This window comes from Tursiops truncatus, chromosome 11, assembly GCF_011762595.2.
Source record: "Tursiops truncatus isolate mTurTru1 chromosome 11, mTurTru1.mat.Y, whole genome shotgun sequence".
Classification (NCBI taxonomy): Eukaryota; Metazoa; Chordata; class Mammalia; order Artiodactyla; family Delphinidae; genus Tursiops; species Tursiops truncatus.
The window spans coordinates 27,396,140-27,415,982 of NC_047044.1; the positions used below are offsets into that span (position 1 = coordinate 27,396,140).

General features: G+C 34.7%; 1 protein-coding gene and 1 non-coding gene across 9 annotated transcripts in view; both read left to right on the top strand.

The window, feature by feature from the left end:
* EEA1 (early endosome antigen 1) overlaps nucleotides 1–19,843 on the top strand; it is a 137,121-nt gene that overhangs the window by 93,935 nt on the left and 23,343 nt on the right. For all 8 annotated transcript variants that reach the window (XR_012324266.1, XR_012324265.1, XR_012324264.1 and 5 more), the window contains 7 exons: nucleotides 1,149–1,349; nucleotides 2,705–2,818; nucleotides 5,628–5,783; nucleotides 8,308–8,447; nucleotides 11,784–12,114; nucleotides 13,203–13,304; nucleotides 15,181–15,375. Coding sequence is in view for 4 of the 8 variants with exons in the window: in XM_019952706.3 (XP_019808265.2) it covers nucleotides 1,149–1,349; nucleotides 2,705–2,818; nucleotides 5,628–5,783; nucleotides 8,308–8,447; nucleotides 11,784–12,114; nucleotides 13,203–13,304; nucleotides 15,181–15,375 (1,239 nt within the window). In the remaining 4 variants the exon portion in view is untranslated. The remainder of the gene's footprint in view (nucleotides 1–1,148; nucleotides 1,350–2,704; nucleotides 2,819–5,627; nucleotides 5,784–8,307; nucleotides 8,448–11,783; nucleotides 12,115–13,202; nucleotides 13,305–15,180; nucleotides 15,376–19,843) is intronic.
* TRNAE-UUC (transfer RNA glutamic acid (anticodon UUC)) lies at nucleotides 1,756–1,828 on the top strand. Its single transcript has one exon. It is a non-coding gene; the product is annotated as a tRNA-Glu (tRNA).

Here is a 19,843-nt window from a genome sequence, read left to right on the forward strand (position 1 = left end):
AAGCCTGCGCACTGCAACGAAGAGTAGCCGCCGCTCACCGCAACTTAGAGAAAGCCCGTGGGCAGCAACGAAGACCCAACGGAGCCAAAAATAAATAAATAAAATAATTTTGCCTATGTTACACATAACTTTAAAAAACCCTTTACACTTAAAAAAATAAAATATGCTTATGGATATAAAGAAAAAACTATAATAATGGAAATAGAAACTAAAAATTAGAACTAGAGATTAAAAAAAAATCAGAAATGAAAATTTCACTCGATGAATGTAATAGATTAAGCAAATGGAAAACAGTATCAGTGACCATTAAGACAAGGTAATTGAAACTGTCCACAATGAAGCACAGAGAGAAAAAAGCTGGAAAAAAAATGAACAGTGCCTTAATGACCTGTGGGATAGTATCATGTAATCTGGCATACATATAATGAGTGTCAAAGAAGAGTGGGAAGGAGGAAAATATTTATAGAACTAGTGGCTGAAAAAATTGTAAATTTGATTAAAAATATGAAACCACAGATTCAAGAAACTCAATGCATTCTAACCAGAGTACCCCAAAGAAACATCAGATGAATTGGATTTCACCTAAATGAAAAATGAATGTTCTTCAAAAGACACCATTACAAAAATAAAAGCCAAGACAGACTGGGAGAAAATATGTGTAGTACATATATCTGACAATTCAGAAACATCCAGGATATATAAGGAACTCTTATTACTCAATCAGATCAGTGATTGTCTGGGGCCAGAGATGAGCGGAGGGTGGGTACTGAGTGCACAGGAGCATGAGGAAACTTTTGGGGGTAATCGGAATGTTCTCTTGCTTGATTGTGGTGATGGTTAAATGAATGTATTTATCAGCTCTCCTCAAACTGTACAATTGAATTGGGTGAATTTTATTACATCTAAATTATAGTTCAGTAGAGTTGGTTTTAAAAATAATAGGAATCTCTGAATTTGATGTTATTCTTATGATTTTGAGAGATTATGTTTACTTATTTTTGGAAAGATGTGAATAATGTTTCTCGAAAAAAAGTTGAGATAATCTATCATAGAGCACTTTAACATTCTCATGGTCCTTAAATTTGGGTTTCTTAGTTCTTGTTACATCATTTGTGACCTTCGTAATTAGAGTCTTGCTTATATGGTAGGTAACTCAACTAACGGAGAAGCTGAAGAATCAGTCAGAAAGTCATAAACAAGCCCAGGAGAATTTGCATGACCAGGTGCAAGAGCAGAAGGCACATCTCAGAGCTGCACAAGACCGCGTCCTTTCCCTAGAATCCAGCATTAATGAATTAAGTAGTCAATTAAATGAAAGCAAGGAGAAGGTCTCCCAGCTTGATATACAGGTAATATCGAATTATGTAACTTAATATGAGTTTGCATGAATAAAACACCAATTTTAGGCCATCACATATTTTAAATCGTTTCTCTCTCCCTCCCCACCCCTGCCTTACTTATTAATGGAAAAAAAAATTAGGAATAGGAATTAAATAAAGTTTGTATTTAGACAGTTGTTGAGCCTTCCTGTTTGCCTTTCTCCCTTTCCCTCCGTCTCTTTCTCTCTCTCCCAACAAATTACTCTTCCTGAAACTACCAGATCTTTTCACTTTTTTTTTCATGAAGCCCTTATTATTGTTTCCTAAGTTCAAAGTTGTTTGATATTATTATACCATTAGATTTCTGTTACATATATTTGAATTATTTTGAATTTTATTTTTTAAAAGGTTTGGTTAAAAAAAAACTTTAGGGAATTCCCTGGTGGTCCAGTGGTCAGGACATGGCACTTTCACTGCTGAGGGCCCAGGTTCAACCCCTGGCTGGGGAACTAAGATCCCGCAAGCCTCGAGCACGGCCACAAAACAAAACAAAACAAAAAACCCAACTTTGTATGGTACCATTATGTATTGTTTTTTTTTTTTTTTTTTTTTTGCGGTACGCGGGCCTCTCACTGTTGTGGCCTCTCCCGTTGCGGAGCACAGGCTCCGGACGCGCGGGCTCAGCGTCCATGGCTCACGGGCCCAGCCTCTCTGCAGCATGTGGGATCTTCCCGGACTGGGGCACGAACCTGTGTCCCCTGTATTGGCAGGCAGACTCAACCACTGTGCCACCAGGGAAACGCCCATTATGTATTTTAATGTGTTTACTTTCAGAGGCCAGTATGGAAGCCTTGCTCAGTGAGTCAGTCATGGTGTGGAAATTAAGACATATTCCTTTCTTCATTCTCATCATTGGTTTTTTATTCTATACTATAGTAAAGAAAGTTATAGAAACATTTCTAAGCCTTAATTTTCTTTATTTGAGGAGAATAATTCCATTGAAAATCAGAAATGATATAATAAAATAACAAGTATACTATTAGAATTTGGAAAAAGAGGATACACATTTCTTTTAAAAATATATTTGTTAGATGAGTTAAAGATAATTCAATATGTGGATGTCCAATTTTAGAGAGGAGGAAGTGTTTTGCTGTTATATAGGGGCATCTTTTTATCATTTATTCAAGCATTATTAGGAGTATTCTCTCCTACTCATTCCTGTTTGGGGAATTATCACATACTTATTTTTTAATGTCTAAATCTTTATGTTTTCTGGCAAAAGATTTAATTTTTTAAAATTATTTAGTGACAAAAGTAATGTACAGTCAAGCAAGGGGAAATCAAGAAGTAAATAGAAATTAAATGACTTGTAAATTTTGTTACAGATTAAAGCCAAAACTGAATTATTGCTGTCAGCAGAAGCAGCAAAAACTGCTCAAAGAGCAGATCTTCAGAATCATTTGGACACAGCCCAAAACGCATTACAAGATAAACAGCAGGTAGGAGAACCTGATGCAATTTCTTACCATAACCTAATGTTTTGGTAGATAAATTAACTGGAAACATGTAAAAATGATACTCAGTTTTATATAATATTGTGATTGACCTGCTTATTCTCCTTAATTTCTCCCTGAGTTCAGAACCAGTTGAGTGGTAGATGCAAGAGTCAGACAGATGGAGATAAAAGTATCATCTTTGGGAATTCCCTGGCAGTCCAGTGGTTAGAACTTGGTACTTTTACCGTGGTGGCCCGGGTTTAATCCCTGGTTGGGGAACTACGAATTCCACAAGACAAGAGGTGTGGCAAAAAAACAAAAACAAAAAACATCTTTTTTTTTTTGCAGTACGCGGCCTCTCACTCTTGTGGCCTCTCCCATTGCGGAGCACAGGCTCCAGACGCACAGGCTCAGCGGCCATGGCTCACGGGCCCAAGCCGCTCTGCGGCATGTGGGATCTTTCCTGACCTGGGAACGAACCCGCGTCCCCTGCATCGGCAGGCGGACTCTCAACCACTGCGCCACCAGGGAAGCCCCATCTTTGCTTTTGATAAAGCTCGACTTGTGCATCTATGGTTGAGCTTCTTAATATTGTATTTCTCCCATAATATAGACCTTGGTGTGGAGCTGAAATGTTTACTCCTAATTGTTGAATTGTTGCTTCATCCCATCAAGTGCCAATGACTGGGGAAGAGACAGATTTCCACACCTGTTTTAAGTAGGTAATCAGGCTGTGACCCAGGTATACTTCCTACTTGGAAGCAGGAAAAGAGCACCATGTATTCCATCTCAATAGTAAGAGTTACTCTCTTTTCTTGGGGGTAGGAGTAAGTAGGGCTGGAAAGCATACACAAGTTACTCTTCTCAACACTTCTGGTAGAATAAAAGCTTCCTCCTTTAGGGCCAAGCTCAAAATGCTGGTAGATTTTTCTTACCTTTGACCAGGTAGGAATTTTTAAAGTTTACTTTTTGCTTGAGAAGTAAATACTGGTTGTTGGTCCAAACAGTTTTTAAACAATATAGTAGTGTATGAAGTTAACAAAACAAAATGATTTTCTATATTAACCCTTAACCCCAATCCGTCTTTTCTCCTTATATGGAAATTTTGCTTTTAAATTTGGTATGTATCCTTCCAGACATATATAAACATTGAACAAAAATATATGTGTGTGTGTATATACACATACACAGATCTTTTTGTTTTATACATATACTATCATTATATATGTTGTTCTGCAGCTTGCTTTTTACTTTATATTGTTATTTACATTATTGCTAAACACATCTGGAAAGTATTTTCTAAGTATTAGGTCAGTGCCAGGAACTATAGTGGAAAAAGTATTTATAAGAATAACCACATAAAAGTTTAAAATTTACCTGCCAAAAATATTACAAAATTCTAAAGCAAGTAGCAAAAGAATAAAACATTTTCTGAAGTATGTCTGATGAAGGGCTAATATTTTTGATGTTTAAAACACTTTTACATAAGAAATAAGTGACTAAAAACAAAAGTAAATGATCAAAACTATATTAGCAAATCCTCAAGTTCATTAAGAACCAATTGCAAATTAAGACAATAATGGAATATGCCTTTATTAAGGTAAAATGTTTGTGTTTAACACTGGAAGGATTGGACATGGTGTAGAAGAACAAGCCACTTCCATACCTTGCTTGCGATAGTATACATTAGTTGAACCTTTTGATGGTGGTAGGGGAAGCTGGTTGGCAATATATTTATTTAAAGACCTTTAGGATTTTTCATATTCATTAGCTCACTTTTAGTCCTTTACCCTAAGGGAATAATCGTAGTTTTAAGCATGCTGTTAGCATATCTTCAGAAAGGTTTGTAGCAATCTAAGAATATAAAATAGGACATTTGGCAAAAAATGGTCTGTATTGATAAAATAGAAATTTACGCAGTCATGTATAATGATATTTTAGAAAATAATGTCACAGTTTCATGACGCATTGTTATGTAAAAACAAAGGAGGTTAGGGCTTCCCTGGTGGCGCAGTGGTTGAGAGTCTGCCTGCTGATGCAGGGGACATGGGTTTGTGCCCCGGTCCGGGAAGATCCCACATGCCGCAGAGCGGCTGGGCCCGTGAGCCATGGCCACTGAGCCTGCGCGTCCGGAGCCTATGCTCCGCAACAGGAGAGGCCACAGCAGTGAGAGGTCCGCGTACCGCAAAAAAAACCACAAAACAACAACAAAAAAAACAAAGGAGGGTACAGTAAAACAGTATGTAAAGCGACCTCCTTTATTTTAAAAGTACAAATCAAAAAATAGAAACTAACATACAGAAAAGACTAGAAGGAAAGTTATGAAAAAATAGTAATTATCTGTGGGTAGTGGATTTACTAGTAATTTTTATTTTGTTTTTTTCTGTGCAACTAGATATTCCCAATGAATTGCTCAAGTTTTATAATGTAATCCCTGTAATTAAAAAACTATATTAAAAAATGGTGTTTTGAACATTGAAAACATTTAATTATAGTATAAAAGTGTTGTTTTATTATTAGCCTGTTTAATATTCTGTTGTATCTTTTGGCTCCTAAAATAACTCTTCCTAGAAAAAGTTATTGAGCTCTTATGTATGTAAACGTAGTATCTCAGACTATGTACAACTTCAGTTCAGGTCCTTTACATTGGTGGGTAAATATAACCTCTGATATATTATTAGACTTATCTATGGTCTTACTCACAATAGTTTCTTAAATAAAGTTAGAGTTTTCTGCTTTACTTTGAACAAACATTTGGGCATTACAGCAAAGTAAACCTTACCAAAGTTATCTTTAATTGTATTTTTTATAGGAGTTAAATAAGATCACTACTCAGTTGGATCAGGTCACTACAAAGTTGCAGGATAAGCAAGAACATTGCAGTCAGCTGGAAAGTCATCTTAAAGAATATAAAGAGAAACACCTCTCTTTAGAACAGAAAACTGAAGAACTGGAATGTCAAATTAAGGTTTGTATAAAGGAAACTGTGGCCATATTTTCTACTGCTGTAGCAATGGAAATTGATGACCTAGAAGGAATCAAAGATTTTAAATTTGCAAACAAGTGTGAAGTTGTGATATACCAGTTTAAAAAATTACTTGTAGTTTTTTCATGTCTTAATTTTGGATTCCACCTTTACTTTTAATTTCTTCACTAATGGATGGCTTTTACAAATAGCAGTTTACATATACACGGGTTGCATTGTAATGTGTAAGTGTTTTAAAGAGACAACCAACCAAGGATCTACTCTAATTACAAGGAACTTAGTTTTTTATTGTTGTGAAGCCTCTTCTGCCCTATCATTCCTGTCTCCTTCCCTCCTTATTCCAATGTAATATTCAGGTATGGTATATTTCTTCCTTTTTTTACATTTTACATTTATACCCTTTGGATTTTGTTTCTAATTTAATATTATTAAAACTATTATAATTTACATTATGGTAAATTGCTTCTTTCTTTAACACAACTTCAAGTGAAAGTATTGATTTATACTAAAGAGATTAAATGACTGACTACACATATTAGAGAAGGATTTGACCTGAGTCCTTTGTCCTTTAAATTAGAACTTCTGTAAGTTAAAGAAAAATTTCTCAAGTTACTATATATGTAACTTATACCTTCACAGTCAGATGAAGCACTTCTGTACAATTATAGAATCATGGGCTATGTATATTTCTATATGTGCATCTATAGCAATATAACATGGAAGAAGAAAATTACATTTACAATTCTATTTATGGGTTCCCTTTTCTTTATGGTCAGTGATAATGGTATGATCAATTACATGATGTAATGGTTGAAAAGAACAGAAAAACTTTATTTTGGTCTTTTTTTTAAGATGAAAGGCATCTAATGAGAATTCTATTTGAGTATCTTTTAAAAATAGTTATTTAGGGACTTCTCTGGTGGTACAGTGGTTAAGACTCCATGCTTCCACTGCAGGGCAGGTACGCGTTTGATCCCTGGTCAAGGAACTAAGATCCCGCATGCCTCGTGGCGTGCCCCCCCCCAAAAAAAAGATATTTAGAACCACTAGTGTCTATTGTGATCCATGACAATGTCGGATATTTAACATTTTGTAATTATTATTTTAGGAAGTATTCCACCTGTTTTATATATATATGTGTGTGTTTGTGTATATATGTAGTTAATAGAATTAACATAGTTACATTGAATATCCAGTGTAAGTGTTGAGTAAGAGCCACGGGTACCTAAATTGGCTTATAAAATAGTATGCAAAATTTTTACAACTATACAAGAAAAGCATTGCTTATAGATGTTTAAACTATATATTTAACAGTTTGATTTTGTAACTTTGTAAAAATACATACAGTTATATGTATATGTATGAAATAGAAGCCATAGTGTGAAGAATAATAATCTCTAGACCAAGAGATTAAAGAAGCAAAATCAGAAGTTTAATTGGCTTTATATTTAGGGTCAATAGGTGTTAATGAGAAGGATGACATGACAACTCCATTTTAGTTTTGAATATTTATAATTATATAACAGTGTTGTAAGCTGAATATAAAGGATTATATATTTTATTTATTTATTTTAAAATAAATTTACTTATTTTTGGCTGCATTGGGTCTTCGTTGCTGCGTGCAGGCTTTCTCTAGTTGTGGCGAGCGGGAGCTATTCTTTGTTGCGGTGTGCGTGCTTCTCATTGTGGTGGCTTCTCTTATTGCAGAGCACGGGCTCTAGGTGTGCAGGCTCAGTAGTTGTGGCTCGTGGGCTGTAGAGCACAGGTTTAGTAGTTGTAGCGCACGGACTTAGTTGCTCCGTGGCATGTGGGATCTTCCCAGACCAGGGCTTGAACCCGTGTCTCCTGCATTGGCAGGCAGATTCTTAACCGCTGCTCTACCAGGGAAGTCCCAGGATTATATATTTTAAGTGGGCCCATGTGTGAACCTGTTACTTAGTTTTTTCATACTTGAGTTAATAACTTTTACTCAAGTAATAAATACAATTAAATTTATTCTCTTATTCAGAGTTCATTTTATTTATTTATTTAATTTTTTAATTAATTAATTTTTTTTTGTGGTATGCGGGCCTCTCACTGCTGTGGCCTCTCCTGTTGCGGAGCATAGGCTCCGGACGCACAGGCTCAGCGGCCATGGCTCACGGGCCCAGCTGCTCCGCGGCATGTGGGATCTTCCCGGACCAGGGCACGAACCCGTGTCCCCTGCATCGGCAGGCGGACTCTCAACCACTGCGCCACCAGGGAAGCCCCAGAGTTCATTTTAAAAAGTGAAAACTTAGTGACTGCCTGTCATATATAAAGCCAGCTGCTAGGTCTTCTGAAAGATTCCAAGATAAATGGCTTCTTTATTCAGTGATGGCTTCAGAATGTGTTTTTTATTATAACATAAATATTTTTGGTTATTTTTGTGTGTTATGTCAACACTAATTTGAGTGTAAATAAATGTTATAATGTTTAATAGATAGATAATCGTTGACATTAAAATGGTTTTATATTTCTGCCATAGAAACTGGAAGCTGATACTCTTGAAGTTAAAGCAAACAAGGAGCAAGCTTTGCAGGATCTACAAGAGCAAAGACAGCTGAACACAGATTTAGAGCTTAGAGCCACAGAATTGAGTAAACAACTTGAAAAGGAGAAAGAAACGTAAGCTAAACTACTTAAGGGAGAGGATTATAAACTAAGTTTCATAAGATTTCAATTTTGCTATCACAGTGCTTAAAGATTTATTTGATTCTATCAACTACTGATATTAATGTGAATGAAAAATAAAGCCATCACAGTATGGTTAAATAGGAGGGCTTGTGACCAGTCACATTTCAGTAGACTTTGTCTTTAAAGGCCAAATACACCACTCTGACAGTTGGCAGACTGGATCTGTGTCAGGATGGTGAGGGTTTTTGACTCTCAGTAGTAAAGCTGGAAGCTGAGAGCCTGGGAAAGTTATTCAGTACCTTTCAGGGAAATGAAATAAAACCCATCAAAGTTGATGATAGTAAATTGTTTTATACCTTCATGGTTTCATCCTTGTTTTGGGAGTGATGACAAAATGTTTTTGTTCTCACAGCTAGTAAATTGGGTCCTGACATTGTGAACTTGAGGATATACAGATGCATTTTGTGCCTCAAGTGGCATTTCTTCTCTTAACATCGTCGTTTCCAGTGCCTAGGTATTTGGGGAGTACATCTGATCCTTTGTATCACCCACTGAGTGATTTGTCACCTCTGGAACCCAGTCATGTGTCTGTGAAGATGACCTTTGAGTTGGTTCTTGTTCTCTTTCCCAAGGCCCGCTATGGGCCCAGTGTTTCTTTCCATTTCTACTGAGGTTTTAAAAATTTTTGCCTTTATACTTTATGCAAACATTTCTTATGTGGGGTCCTGCATTTCTAGAGAACTGCCTAAGAAAGAAGGGCTGGGTAAACACATCTGAGGTTTGACTAAACCTCACCCCTGGTCATAGGACTCAGCCCAGATAACAGGGTACAGAGCTCCACTTTCTCAAGGGCCACCTTCACTCTGCATGCAACTCTTTCCCTCCAAATTCCATCTTATAATGTATTTTCATTACTCTGCGGTTTAATGTATTTTCAAATATCCTTTGTGATTTCTTTGATTTACAGGTTACTTAGGAGTATATTGTTTACTTTTCAAATATTTAGGACTCTTCTAGATATCTTACTGTTATTCATTTCTAATTTAATTCCATTTTGGTAGGAGAACATACTCAGTAAAATTCAGACATGTCAAATTTTCATTTAGGGCACAGTGTATGGTTTATCTTGGTTAAGTTTCCATGTACACATATATGTGTTTTTGGGTAAAGTGTTCTATAAATATCAGTTAGGTTAAGGTGGTTGATAATGTTGTTCTAATCTTCTATATCCTTGCCAATTTTTTTCTCTGGTCATTTCTGTCAGTTTCTGAGAAAGGGATGTTAAGGTTTCCCAGATTGTGGATTTATTTATTACTTCCTTAAGTGACTTTGAAAAAAATAAACTAAGTTTTATAGTCACTATGCAAGGCTTTATTTCTTTTTTTTTTGTACTAAAGAATTTTTTATTATTTTTATGTCTAGAGGTTTGTCATGAAATGTAAAGCCACTAATTTAAAATATTTAATGAGATATGTCTCAAAGGGTTTTAGTGTAATAGAAAACAGGCATATTTAAAATAAAATTCTGTATGTATTTGTGTGATATATATATACAAGTTTCAATATAAATAGGGATCTACTATTAACTTTTTTACATAATAGAGAGCTGGTATAGATAAAGATAGATATCAAAACTGACTTTTTTTTTTTACATCTTTATTGGAGTATAATTGCTTTACAATGGTGTGTTAGTTTCTGCTTTATAACAAAGTGAATCAGTTATACATATACATATGTTCCCATATCTCTTCCCTCTTGCGTCTCCCTCCCACCCTCCCTATCTCCCCCCACTAGGTGGTCACAAAGCACCGAGCTATCTCCCTGTGCTATGCGGCTGCTTCCCACTAGCTATCTGTTTTACGTTTGGTAGTGTATATATGTCCATGCCACTCTCTCACTTTGTCACAGCTTACCCTTCCCCCTCCCCATGTCCTCAAGTGCATTCTCTAGTAGGTCTGTGTCTTTATTCCCATTTTACCCCTTAGGTTCTTCATGACATTTTTTGTTTTTTTCTTAGATTTCATATATATGTGTTAGCATATGGTATTTGTGCAAGCCTTTATTTCTGTTTGCTTTCTTTGATTCACATAGTCTTATGATTTTATAATAATTACTTATGGAAAAGTTAAGTAGCATAGTAAATATATCAAGTCCCAGTTTTATGGTTGCTTGACAGGGATTTTAACTATATTAAATGGTAAAGTAATATTAGTACAATGACTTTTCTATTTAGACCTTTAAAAATCCACAAGGTACAGGATCCTGTGAATGTGCCTTCATATGTTCTACCTACTTTTTTTAAAGTAAAAGTAAGTTTCTGGGACTAAAAGTTAGAAAACTTCAAGGTATAGATGCAGTTCTGGTATTGTTTTAATACCCAACTTCAATTATGTGGCTGGTACATTTTTTAATAACCTCTCTTTAACATATTGTTGAATTTATAATAAAGTACATTGATAGTAAAGTACATTGGAAATAGTATGCATTCTAGAAATATTACTTTGCACTTGGTTTCATTTGCACTTTAAAAAATGGTTGATCTTTAATGTGTTCTTTTCTTTTGATATGTAATATGCATAATTTTATTCATTTTATGAAAGCAAAGTCTTTAGTTTAACTTTCTTAAAACAATATCTTCATTTCCTCATTCTTATAACTTTTTTTTTCCTGTTTTAAAAAATTGAAGTATAGTTGATTTACAATATCATGTTAGTTTCAGGTTCTTGTAACTTTTTAATTCATTCCGGTGTAGAAAACTTATATTAAATGATAACAAATCTTTTATATAATCTGCTAGGCTCTAGGATTAAAGTAAATCTTTTGTCTTTCCTCCATGTTTGAAATGAAATATTTCTTCTATTTTTTAACTTTATTTTTCCTGGTTATCTTATGTGTTTTCAAGTTTAAGACCTGGCAAACACATAATGTGTTTTAGTTTTTCAAGGAAAGAGGCAGAGTTCTGTGCATGGGGGCTAATGTAATAAATAGGTTCTTTAGGGCACATGGGAAAACATTTCTGGCTGTCATACACTAGAGGGTTTGCTGTTTGCACAGATTTATTTGGTGATACATTGTGGTCAACAAGACTGGATTAAGTCATGGGCTTAGATGGTCTTGGCTTTACCACTAATTTATTTGACTTGAGGAAAATCATCTTCATCTGTTAAATCATTGGATCAGATGTTCTAAGGCATTTTTCAGTTGTGTGGTTTTATGATATTAAATTATTGTTTTTACTTCTTAACTACACAAGAAAGTTTTAAAACTCAATAATTTATTTGAATGGTAAATTACGCATTATTAAAGAAATTGTTTCTTAAATATTTAGAGTATCCAATACAAAGTTGGATCTACAGAAGAAATCTGAAGCGCTTGAAAATATTAAGCAAATGCTTAACAAGCAAGAAGAAGAAAAAAAAGTCCTTAAACAAGAAATTGAAAATTTAAGTCAAGATGCAAAGATGCAGCACAAGGAATTGAATAACAAAGTTCACACAGCAGTAACAGAACTACAAAAAGTGAAGATGGAGAAAGAAACTCTAGTAGCAGAGCTTTCTGCAGCAAAAGAGAAATTATCAGAAGTTTCTGATTCTTTGAAGAACTCCAAAAGTGAATTTGAAAAGGAAAACCAGAAAGGAAAAGCTGCTGTATTAGATTTGGTTAGTTGTTTATGTTTACTGTCTTAGGTAGAAGTGATTTTTATTTAAAATGTAGTGACTTTTCTGCTTAATTCACTGTTGACTTTTCACCCTCCATTTAAGTGATTTTAAGTGTTCTTAGAGGAAAGGAATTGGGATTACTTAACCTGAGAAAAAGATATTGGTGTTTGTGTGTGTAATTTTCCAATGGCCCAGAAAATTTTCAGTTGAGTATATAGTTTTTCTCTATTCTGGGTCTGGTGCTAGATTTGGGAAAGACTACAGCATGTTTGTCCTCAGGGACACTTCCACAGAGAATATAGCTACTAGTTGAAATGTTTTTCACTTGACTATTAAAAAAAAGAAAGAAGACCAGAAAGATCTAAATGATTTTTAACTCTGGTGCTATAAGCTTTCTTAATTCTTCATTCAATTTTCTAAAACTCTAGATAATACCATGTCTTAGAGATACTGTAAAAAATATTTAAACTATAGAGAAAAAAAATCTGAGTCTCAGGAAATGTGTAAAGAGGAATGTATTCTCAGAAATATTTTGACCCAGAATAACAGCAAAAGTAAAATTCTTTTGTTCTCAATACGAAGGTCAGTGAAAGTGTTGAGTACCATAAAAAACATGACTTTCGTATGTTGTTTTTATGTTCCTTTCTGTTTGGAGGAAACATCTTCTATCTGTATATGTTCCCACTTAAGTTATATGTAATTATTTTTATTTGTTGTTTCAATACTTTAAAAAAATTTGCTTCCATTTTTTGAAGCCCATTATTCTACTTTTAAAATAGTATAAGTTAATTAATTCTGTGACATAAAAATGTGGTTTCCAAAGTATTCTAAAATCTTGTCTAAATATTATCTAAAGTATTTATTGTGACTATTGGTTGATAATAGAAACTCTTAGCCTTTTCCTCTCCCTCCCCATTTACTGCTATAATATTTGCCTGTTTTTATTATTGAAATGGATGATTTTGTCCCATCTTAAATCATCAGTGATTCTGGTTTATTTCCTTGTGTGGATCTTACTGAGATTGTAAACCAAAATTCTTAAATTCACTACAAATATTTTCTGCATAATGTAGTTTCCATTTTTTTAGGAGAAAACGTGCAAAGAATTAAAGCAGCAACTTCAAGTACAGACAGAAAGCACGCATAAGGAACAGAATGAACTGAAAAAGTCACTTGAAAAAGAGAAGGAGGTAAGATTTTTTTTCTATAACAAAAAATATGTAAAGCATAATAAGGTCTTTATATTTTCAAAATATTTTCACAATACTTAAGTCAAAAGAAGGTTTTTTCATTTGTGTTCTACCTACTACTAAAAAGTTTCAAGCTAGTTTAATAAAAGGCCCAAAATAAAAGATTATTATTAATAAAGGTAGAAAATTGGGTCAACTAACTGTAGAGTTATAATTAGATAATCTAGATTAAGGAACATTACTATGGATAAAAAAAGTCTTAATAGATTTTCCACAGAAATGACATTTTAAGGGCTCTTTATTTCATGGACATTTATATTAATGGCATATTTGATAATGGTTTTATAACAATTCAGAGATTTTTCTATGATTAATGCTTCTTTTGTTCTCCATCAAAACAAACAAGCAAATGAGGAAATAAATGGGTATAATATATATTGTTATTCTCCGAAGACATACCTCTAGCAGCTAGAGTCCAGGCATGTAGCTTTCTAGAGATCAGATTTGATAAAGCAGCAAAACATGGTCCTGACAAGTCTTTAGTGTGATTGTGTTCTGGTTGTTGATTGAAAGAAGACACCTGTGCTTTATATGCCAGCCATGTAAGTGGCAAAATTATAGAGGTTTAATACCCAAGCTGTGAATCCAGATTGTGCAAATTTATATCCTGACTGTGCCAATTATTAGCTATGCTGTCTTGCCTTGCCTTCTTAGGCAGATGACTTGATCTCTCTGTGCTCCAGTTTCCTCAGCAGTAAGATGGGGCTAATAGTAGAATCTGTGTCATAGACTTATTGCGAGAAATAAATGGGTTAATATATTTCAAAGTGCTCAGAATACCAGCTGTAACAAAATAAATGGTCAAATGTTAGCTATTACTTTATTATTGGTTATCATAACATAATCATTATTAACACTACCTGACTCCTGTTTTGCACAAAAATATTTCCGTTTGTATTGGAGATAAGCTGAAGCATCCATATATAGCACTGAAACTTTTTCAAAAGTAACTTTGAATGGTCAGATGCTCAAATTAGGTTCTTAATGAAATATGCATAAAATATGTAAACATGACTTTGGTTGGACGGGTGAGAGGTAGTGTAGTTCACCTTGGCCACAGAGGAACCTCAGTGTGACTTCTATATGATATCTAATTTTGAACAGAAATATATCCTAGAAGATTGTTAAAATAAGGTAGTAGCAAAATATGCCTCAAATCTCTAAATGAGGAAACAATTGTGTGGTATAGTTTAGTGTCATCAGACAGATACTAAACATATTTGCCAAAAATTATCTTGGTTTTATCACAGTTAATATGAAGCTATCTTTTCTGATTCACTGGCCAACAGGCTCATTTAGCATTTTTTAAAAAAAATTATTTATTTTACTTTCTTTGGCCCCACTGTGCTGCTTGCAGGGATCTTAGTTCCCTGACCAGGGGTCGAACCCAGGCCTGGCAGTGAAAGCGCCGAGTCCTAACCACTGGACTGTCAGGGAATGCAGTTAGCATTTTGAGAATATTCAAAACAGTAGACATTTCAGCAATCTAAAGATTGATGTTGATTTTCCCTTTTTCTATGATATAAGAGAACACTAATCTAGTTCATTTGCAAGCTCTATCCAAATGTATAAGTTAAAAAGGAAGGCAAGATTAAACAAATATTGAAGATTAATCCAGCATGTCATCCAGTAGTGAATAGTGTCAGTTATGAAAGCTCCATGAGGGTAGGGATTTTTCTTTTTGGTTTACTACTGATTATTTGTGGCCAATAGACTCAGTAGTTTCTACTTAGAGTAGTGCTTGGCATGAATAGGTACTCAATAAATGTGTGTTGCATGGATAAATGAACGCTAAACAGGTTTTATTTTCTTTTAGACTTCTCATCAGCTGAAGCTGGAGCTCAGTTCAATGCAGGGACAAGTCATACAGGCCCAGAATAGTTTAACACAAAAGGAAAAAGAAGAACAACAACTTCAGGGTAACATAAATGAGCTAAAGCAATTGACTGAACAGAAGAAAAAGCAAATTGAAGCACTCCAAGGAGAGGTTAAAATTGCTGTTTCACAGAAGGTAGTGATATATTTGTTTACTTTTTATGGGAAGAAAAACTTTGCAGTTAAGATAACAATATGATAGTAACACAGATGAGTTACAACGAAGAAAATTTTACATATGCTCAAATTTTTTCTAAGTTAAATGTATAAATGCACTTAATTATATGACTAAATATCTATGTCTGGATTTCCATTCACTATAACCATGTTGTTAGATAATTCTTATTTGAAATTCTAGCACTAATCATTTGTTTGATAGGCATAAAACTACCTTTTTGTAAAATAAGATATAACTAACAATGTTAAGAGAATAATTTATACATTTCTAGTGTATTAGAAAATTTTACAGGAATTTAAAAATAAATTATCCTCATTAAGGGAATATAATCAAGAACAAAAATCATAAATTGAGATATATTTAAATATTCAGTAGTATAGGTTTCATATATTTATAATTGTTTGGTTTTTTAAGTTATAATGGTTTCCATTTCCAAACCTATCCTGATTTATTATTAAGCATCCGTTCTTCATCCTTAAGTATGTTTTTTTTTTTTTTTGCGGTACGCGGGCCTCTAACTGTTGTGGCCTCTCCCGTTGCGGAGCAACAGGCTCCGGATGCGCAGGCTCAGCGGCCATGGCTCACGGGCCCAGCCGCTTTGCGACATGTGGGATCCTCCCAGACCGGGGCACGAACCCGTGTCCCCTGCATCGGCAGGCGGACTCTCAACCACTGCGCCACCAGGGAAGCCCCTTAAGTATGTTTTAATACTTGTCCAGACTAAGAGTTGATAAAAGTGGATTGAACTTAATATTTGAACAAAATGAGGTTTTCCCCACTGTTGATGTATGCATATTAATTAGTTCATGGAGTAGAAAGATATAAGATCCCTAGTATGTAAAACAAGCAAAATATGTCATGTTATTAATAGTTGGCTTGTCACATTACTAGAGGAAAAAAAAATTAACCCCACAAATACATATTTTATGTTGACCACTATTTTTATAACTATTATTATGGTTATTTTACAAAAGGGTAATTTTCTAATAACAGAAACAAGAGTAGACAAATTTGTCTATCCTTTTTTTGTGTGTGTTGTATATAATCATACATCAGGATATAATTATCATAGTATGTATTTTGTTCTATGATTTGATATCTTGAGGTCATTTTTTCCCAAAATCTATTAGCCTCATGTTCAAGTTTTCCTTAGATCTTCATTTTTATAACAGTATGACTTAGTAAATTAAAAAAAAACCAACAACTATTTTTAGCATATTTTCTTTTTTATTAACTTATTAATTATAGTAAGATTTCTTCCAGATTTATGATTAATATATATTGCCTATACTTTGCATGGCTTTACTAGATGACACCTTAAGGATTTTGAGATTCAGAGGAAATGTTCTTATCGGTAGTTGTCTTACGTGGGACTGTTATAACAAAAATACCATAGACTTGGTGGTTTAAAAAATAAGCATTTATTTCTCACAGTTCCGGAGACTGGGAAGTTTAAGATAAAGGCACTGGCATATTGAATGTCTGGTGGGGGCCCACTTTCTGGCATGTGGACAGCTGTCTTCTTGCTGTATCCTTATATGCTGTATCCTTATATGACTGAGATTATCTCTTGTGTTTCTTCTTATAAGGGCACTAATCCCATTCACGAGGGCTCCACCCTCATGACCTCCCAAAGACTCCACATCCAAATACCATCACATTTGATCTAGGCTTCAACAAGAATTTGTCGGGGGGAGGGGGTGTCACAAACATTCATAGCAGTAGTTCACTTGTGTCAGTGGATGAATGCTAGAAAAAGGAACACCTTTAACCTCGGGGAGGACAGCATTTTGGGGGAGTGTTGGGTAGATAGCCAGTCTCTGTAAATTAGACTTGGGATTTGGAGTTACCTAGAGAATCACTGAAAGGCAAGAATTGTTTAGTTTTATTGAGGAGCAGTGTACTATCATGGAAAGAAGATAAATTTTAGAGGCAGGCAAATTTGAATTTAAATTCTGTGTGACACACGTTAGGTTTATGGTCACAGGAAAGTGATCCATCTTTCTGGACTAAACAAAGTAGGGTCATAGAGTTGTAAAGGTTGAGATAATTTGAAGCAATTATACTTCAATAAAGATCTATTAAAAAAAAAAGATTGCGATAATGTATTTAAAGTACCTAGTACTGTGTGTGCCCAGTGCCATGTGGAAGCAAAATAGTTGTTGGATATTATATATAAGTGTAACAAACTATGATCTAAGAGTGTCATTTTGCCTGGTAAACCATACAGTGATGGTCTCCGGAAACTTTTCACTGGGCCACAGTGAAATAGGAAAAACAAGGATAAAGTTTAAATGGGTATAGATGTGTATGAGTACACACACACAACACACACCCCATATATATCTATATCTACATCTATCTATCTATATGAAACACACATATACATACACTTTTTTAATGTGATTGTGATTGTTTGGAAGTCACAGGTAAATCCAGCAAGGCTATATAAGTCATCAGTTCCTGTACCAACCTTATTTGAAACCTAATGTGGGAATACAGAATGAATAGGATATGGCCCCTATTCTCAAGTAGCCTATAATTTAATGAGGAATCAGGTATGTAGGGAAAAAGAAAACTAGTAGAAAGGAGAATGAGAAAAATTAGAACTTAATGGAAATTTTGACTGGCTTTCTAGAGGAGCTAGCATTTGAACTGTGTCTTTGAAGACTATACTAATTTTGAAAGATTAAACAAAAGAGGAAATTAGATATTTCAAAGGAGAGGAAACAATATTAGCAAAGTTTGCAAAACTTAAAAAAAATGTCGTTATAGAAGATTTGCTATTGGAATACCTCGTAAGTGGAGAAGTGAGGGGAGATAACGCTACAGAATTGGATGAAATCAGATCACAGTAGATATTGTATAGTTGTTTCCACTTTAAATTTTTAATATTGGAAGACTAAAGGTAAAAATCTTTAGAAGGGAGAAATGTAGTCAGACCTGTTTTAGAGCAAAAACTGATAAGCTTGTGAAGGATAAATTGTAAATGATTGACCCTCCTGTATTCTCCTTTGGAACTTTGGGTTTACTTCTGTTAAACCCATTATCAAGCTGTTACATTGATCTTTTTATTTTTTTATTTTCTTTTATTTAACTTAACCACTAATAGATTTGAATCCCTCAAAGTCAGAGAACTGTGTTTTCTAACAAATAAGCTATCAATGATTTTTTAAAAAATGAATGAATGAATCAGCCTGTCATTTAGAGTAAGTAAAATGAAGGCCCAAATATGAACCCAGAGGGCAATTATGATCAGTGTTGAGACTTTGTAGAGGGCTTATTTGAGCCATAAAGGTGATTGAAGAGAAAGAAAACTAGATTGTGGGGGGGAAAATGTTAAAGAAAAGAAGTAGTATTCTACCAAAAAAAAAAAAATGCAGTGTAGTCTTCAACACGAAAAACAATGTCCAGGAATTCTTCATTGTGAAGACTCTAAATTGGAGGTAATGTGGGATGTTATCAGATAATGTGTGTGGTGATGAGCCCCCTTTCCTCTGTAGGCAGTTAGCACTGCCTCCTGGCAATCTGCTTCCTAGCTCTCTTGAATCTATCCCCTTTTCTTATTTCCCAACTTCCACAGTCTTAGTCTAGGCTATTTTTTTCTCTTATGTGGACTATTATAAGAGTCTCTTAATGGATGTCGTGGGCTCTATTTGTCCACCTCCCATCTGTTTGTCATTTATTCATTCGAGAAACATTACTAGGCACCTATTCTGTGCCACGGACACAGTTCTAGGTGTTGGAGGTGTAGCTGTGAACAGACAAGGAACCTATTCTCATGGACTTAAACTTTCTTGGGGGGAAGAAACTTAAACAGGGTGATGTGAAAGACAGTGATGGGACAGAGTCCTACTAAAAGGTTGAGTGATCAAAGAAGCCCCTCTGAAGAGATTTGAGCTGATAACATGAAATACAAGAGCTGTCCATATAGTGGTCGGGGCGGGACAACTAATGCAAAGATCTTAAGGCTAGAACAAGCTTGGTATTTTCTAAAAACGGAGACCAGTATAAGTTAAGTATAGTGGAGAGAGGAAGAGTAATATGCGATGAGCTCAGAGAAGTAGACAGGGGTAAAGGCATAAACATAGAAACTTGAAGATTATAATCTTGAAGATTATATATCTTGAAGATAACAATGATGTATTTTGTTCAAAGGATAATTAGAATCGATTAGGAGATTTTTGAGCAGAGAATGATGGGATCTGACTAAAGGGACATAAAGGAGCAAGCAGGAAAGGCATTGAAAAACTATTGCAGTAGTCTAGAAAGTACAAGATGCTGGCATGAACTAAAGTGTTAGCAGTGGATGATTTGGGAATATCTTTTGTAAGCTGAGTCATCAGGACTTGCTGATAGGTTAGATGGTGAGAGATGATGGAAAGAGGAGTCTAGAATAATTCTAGGTTTGTGGCTTGTACAAGTG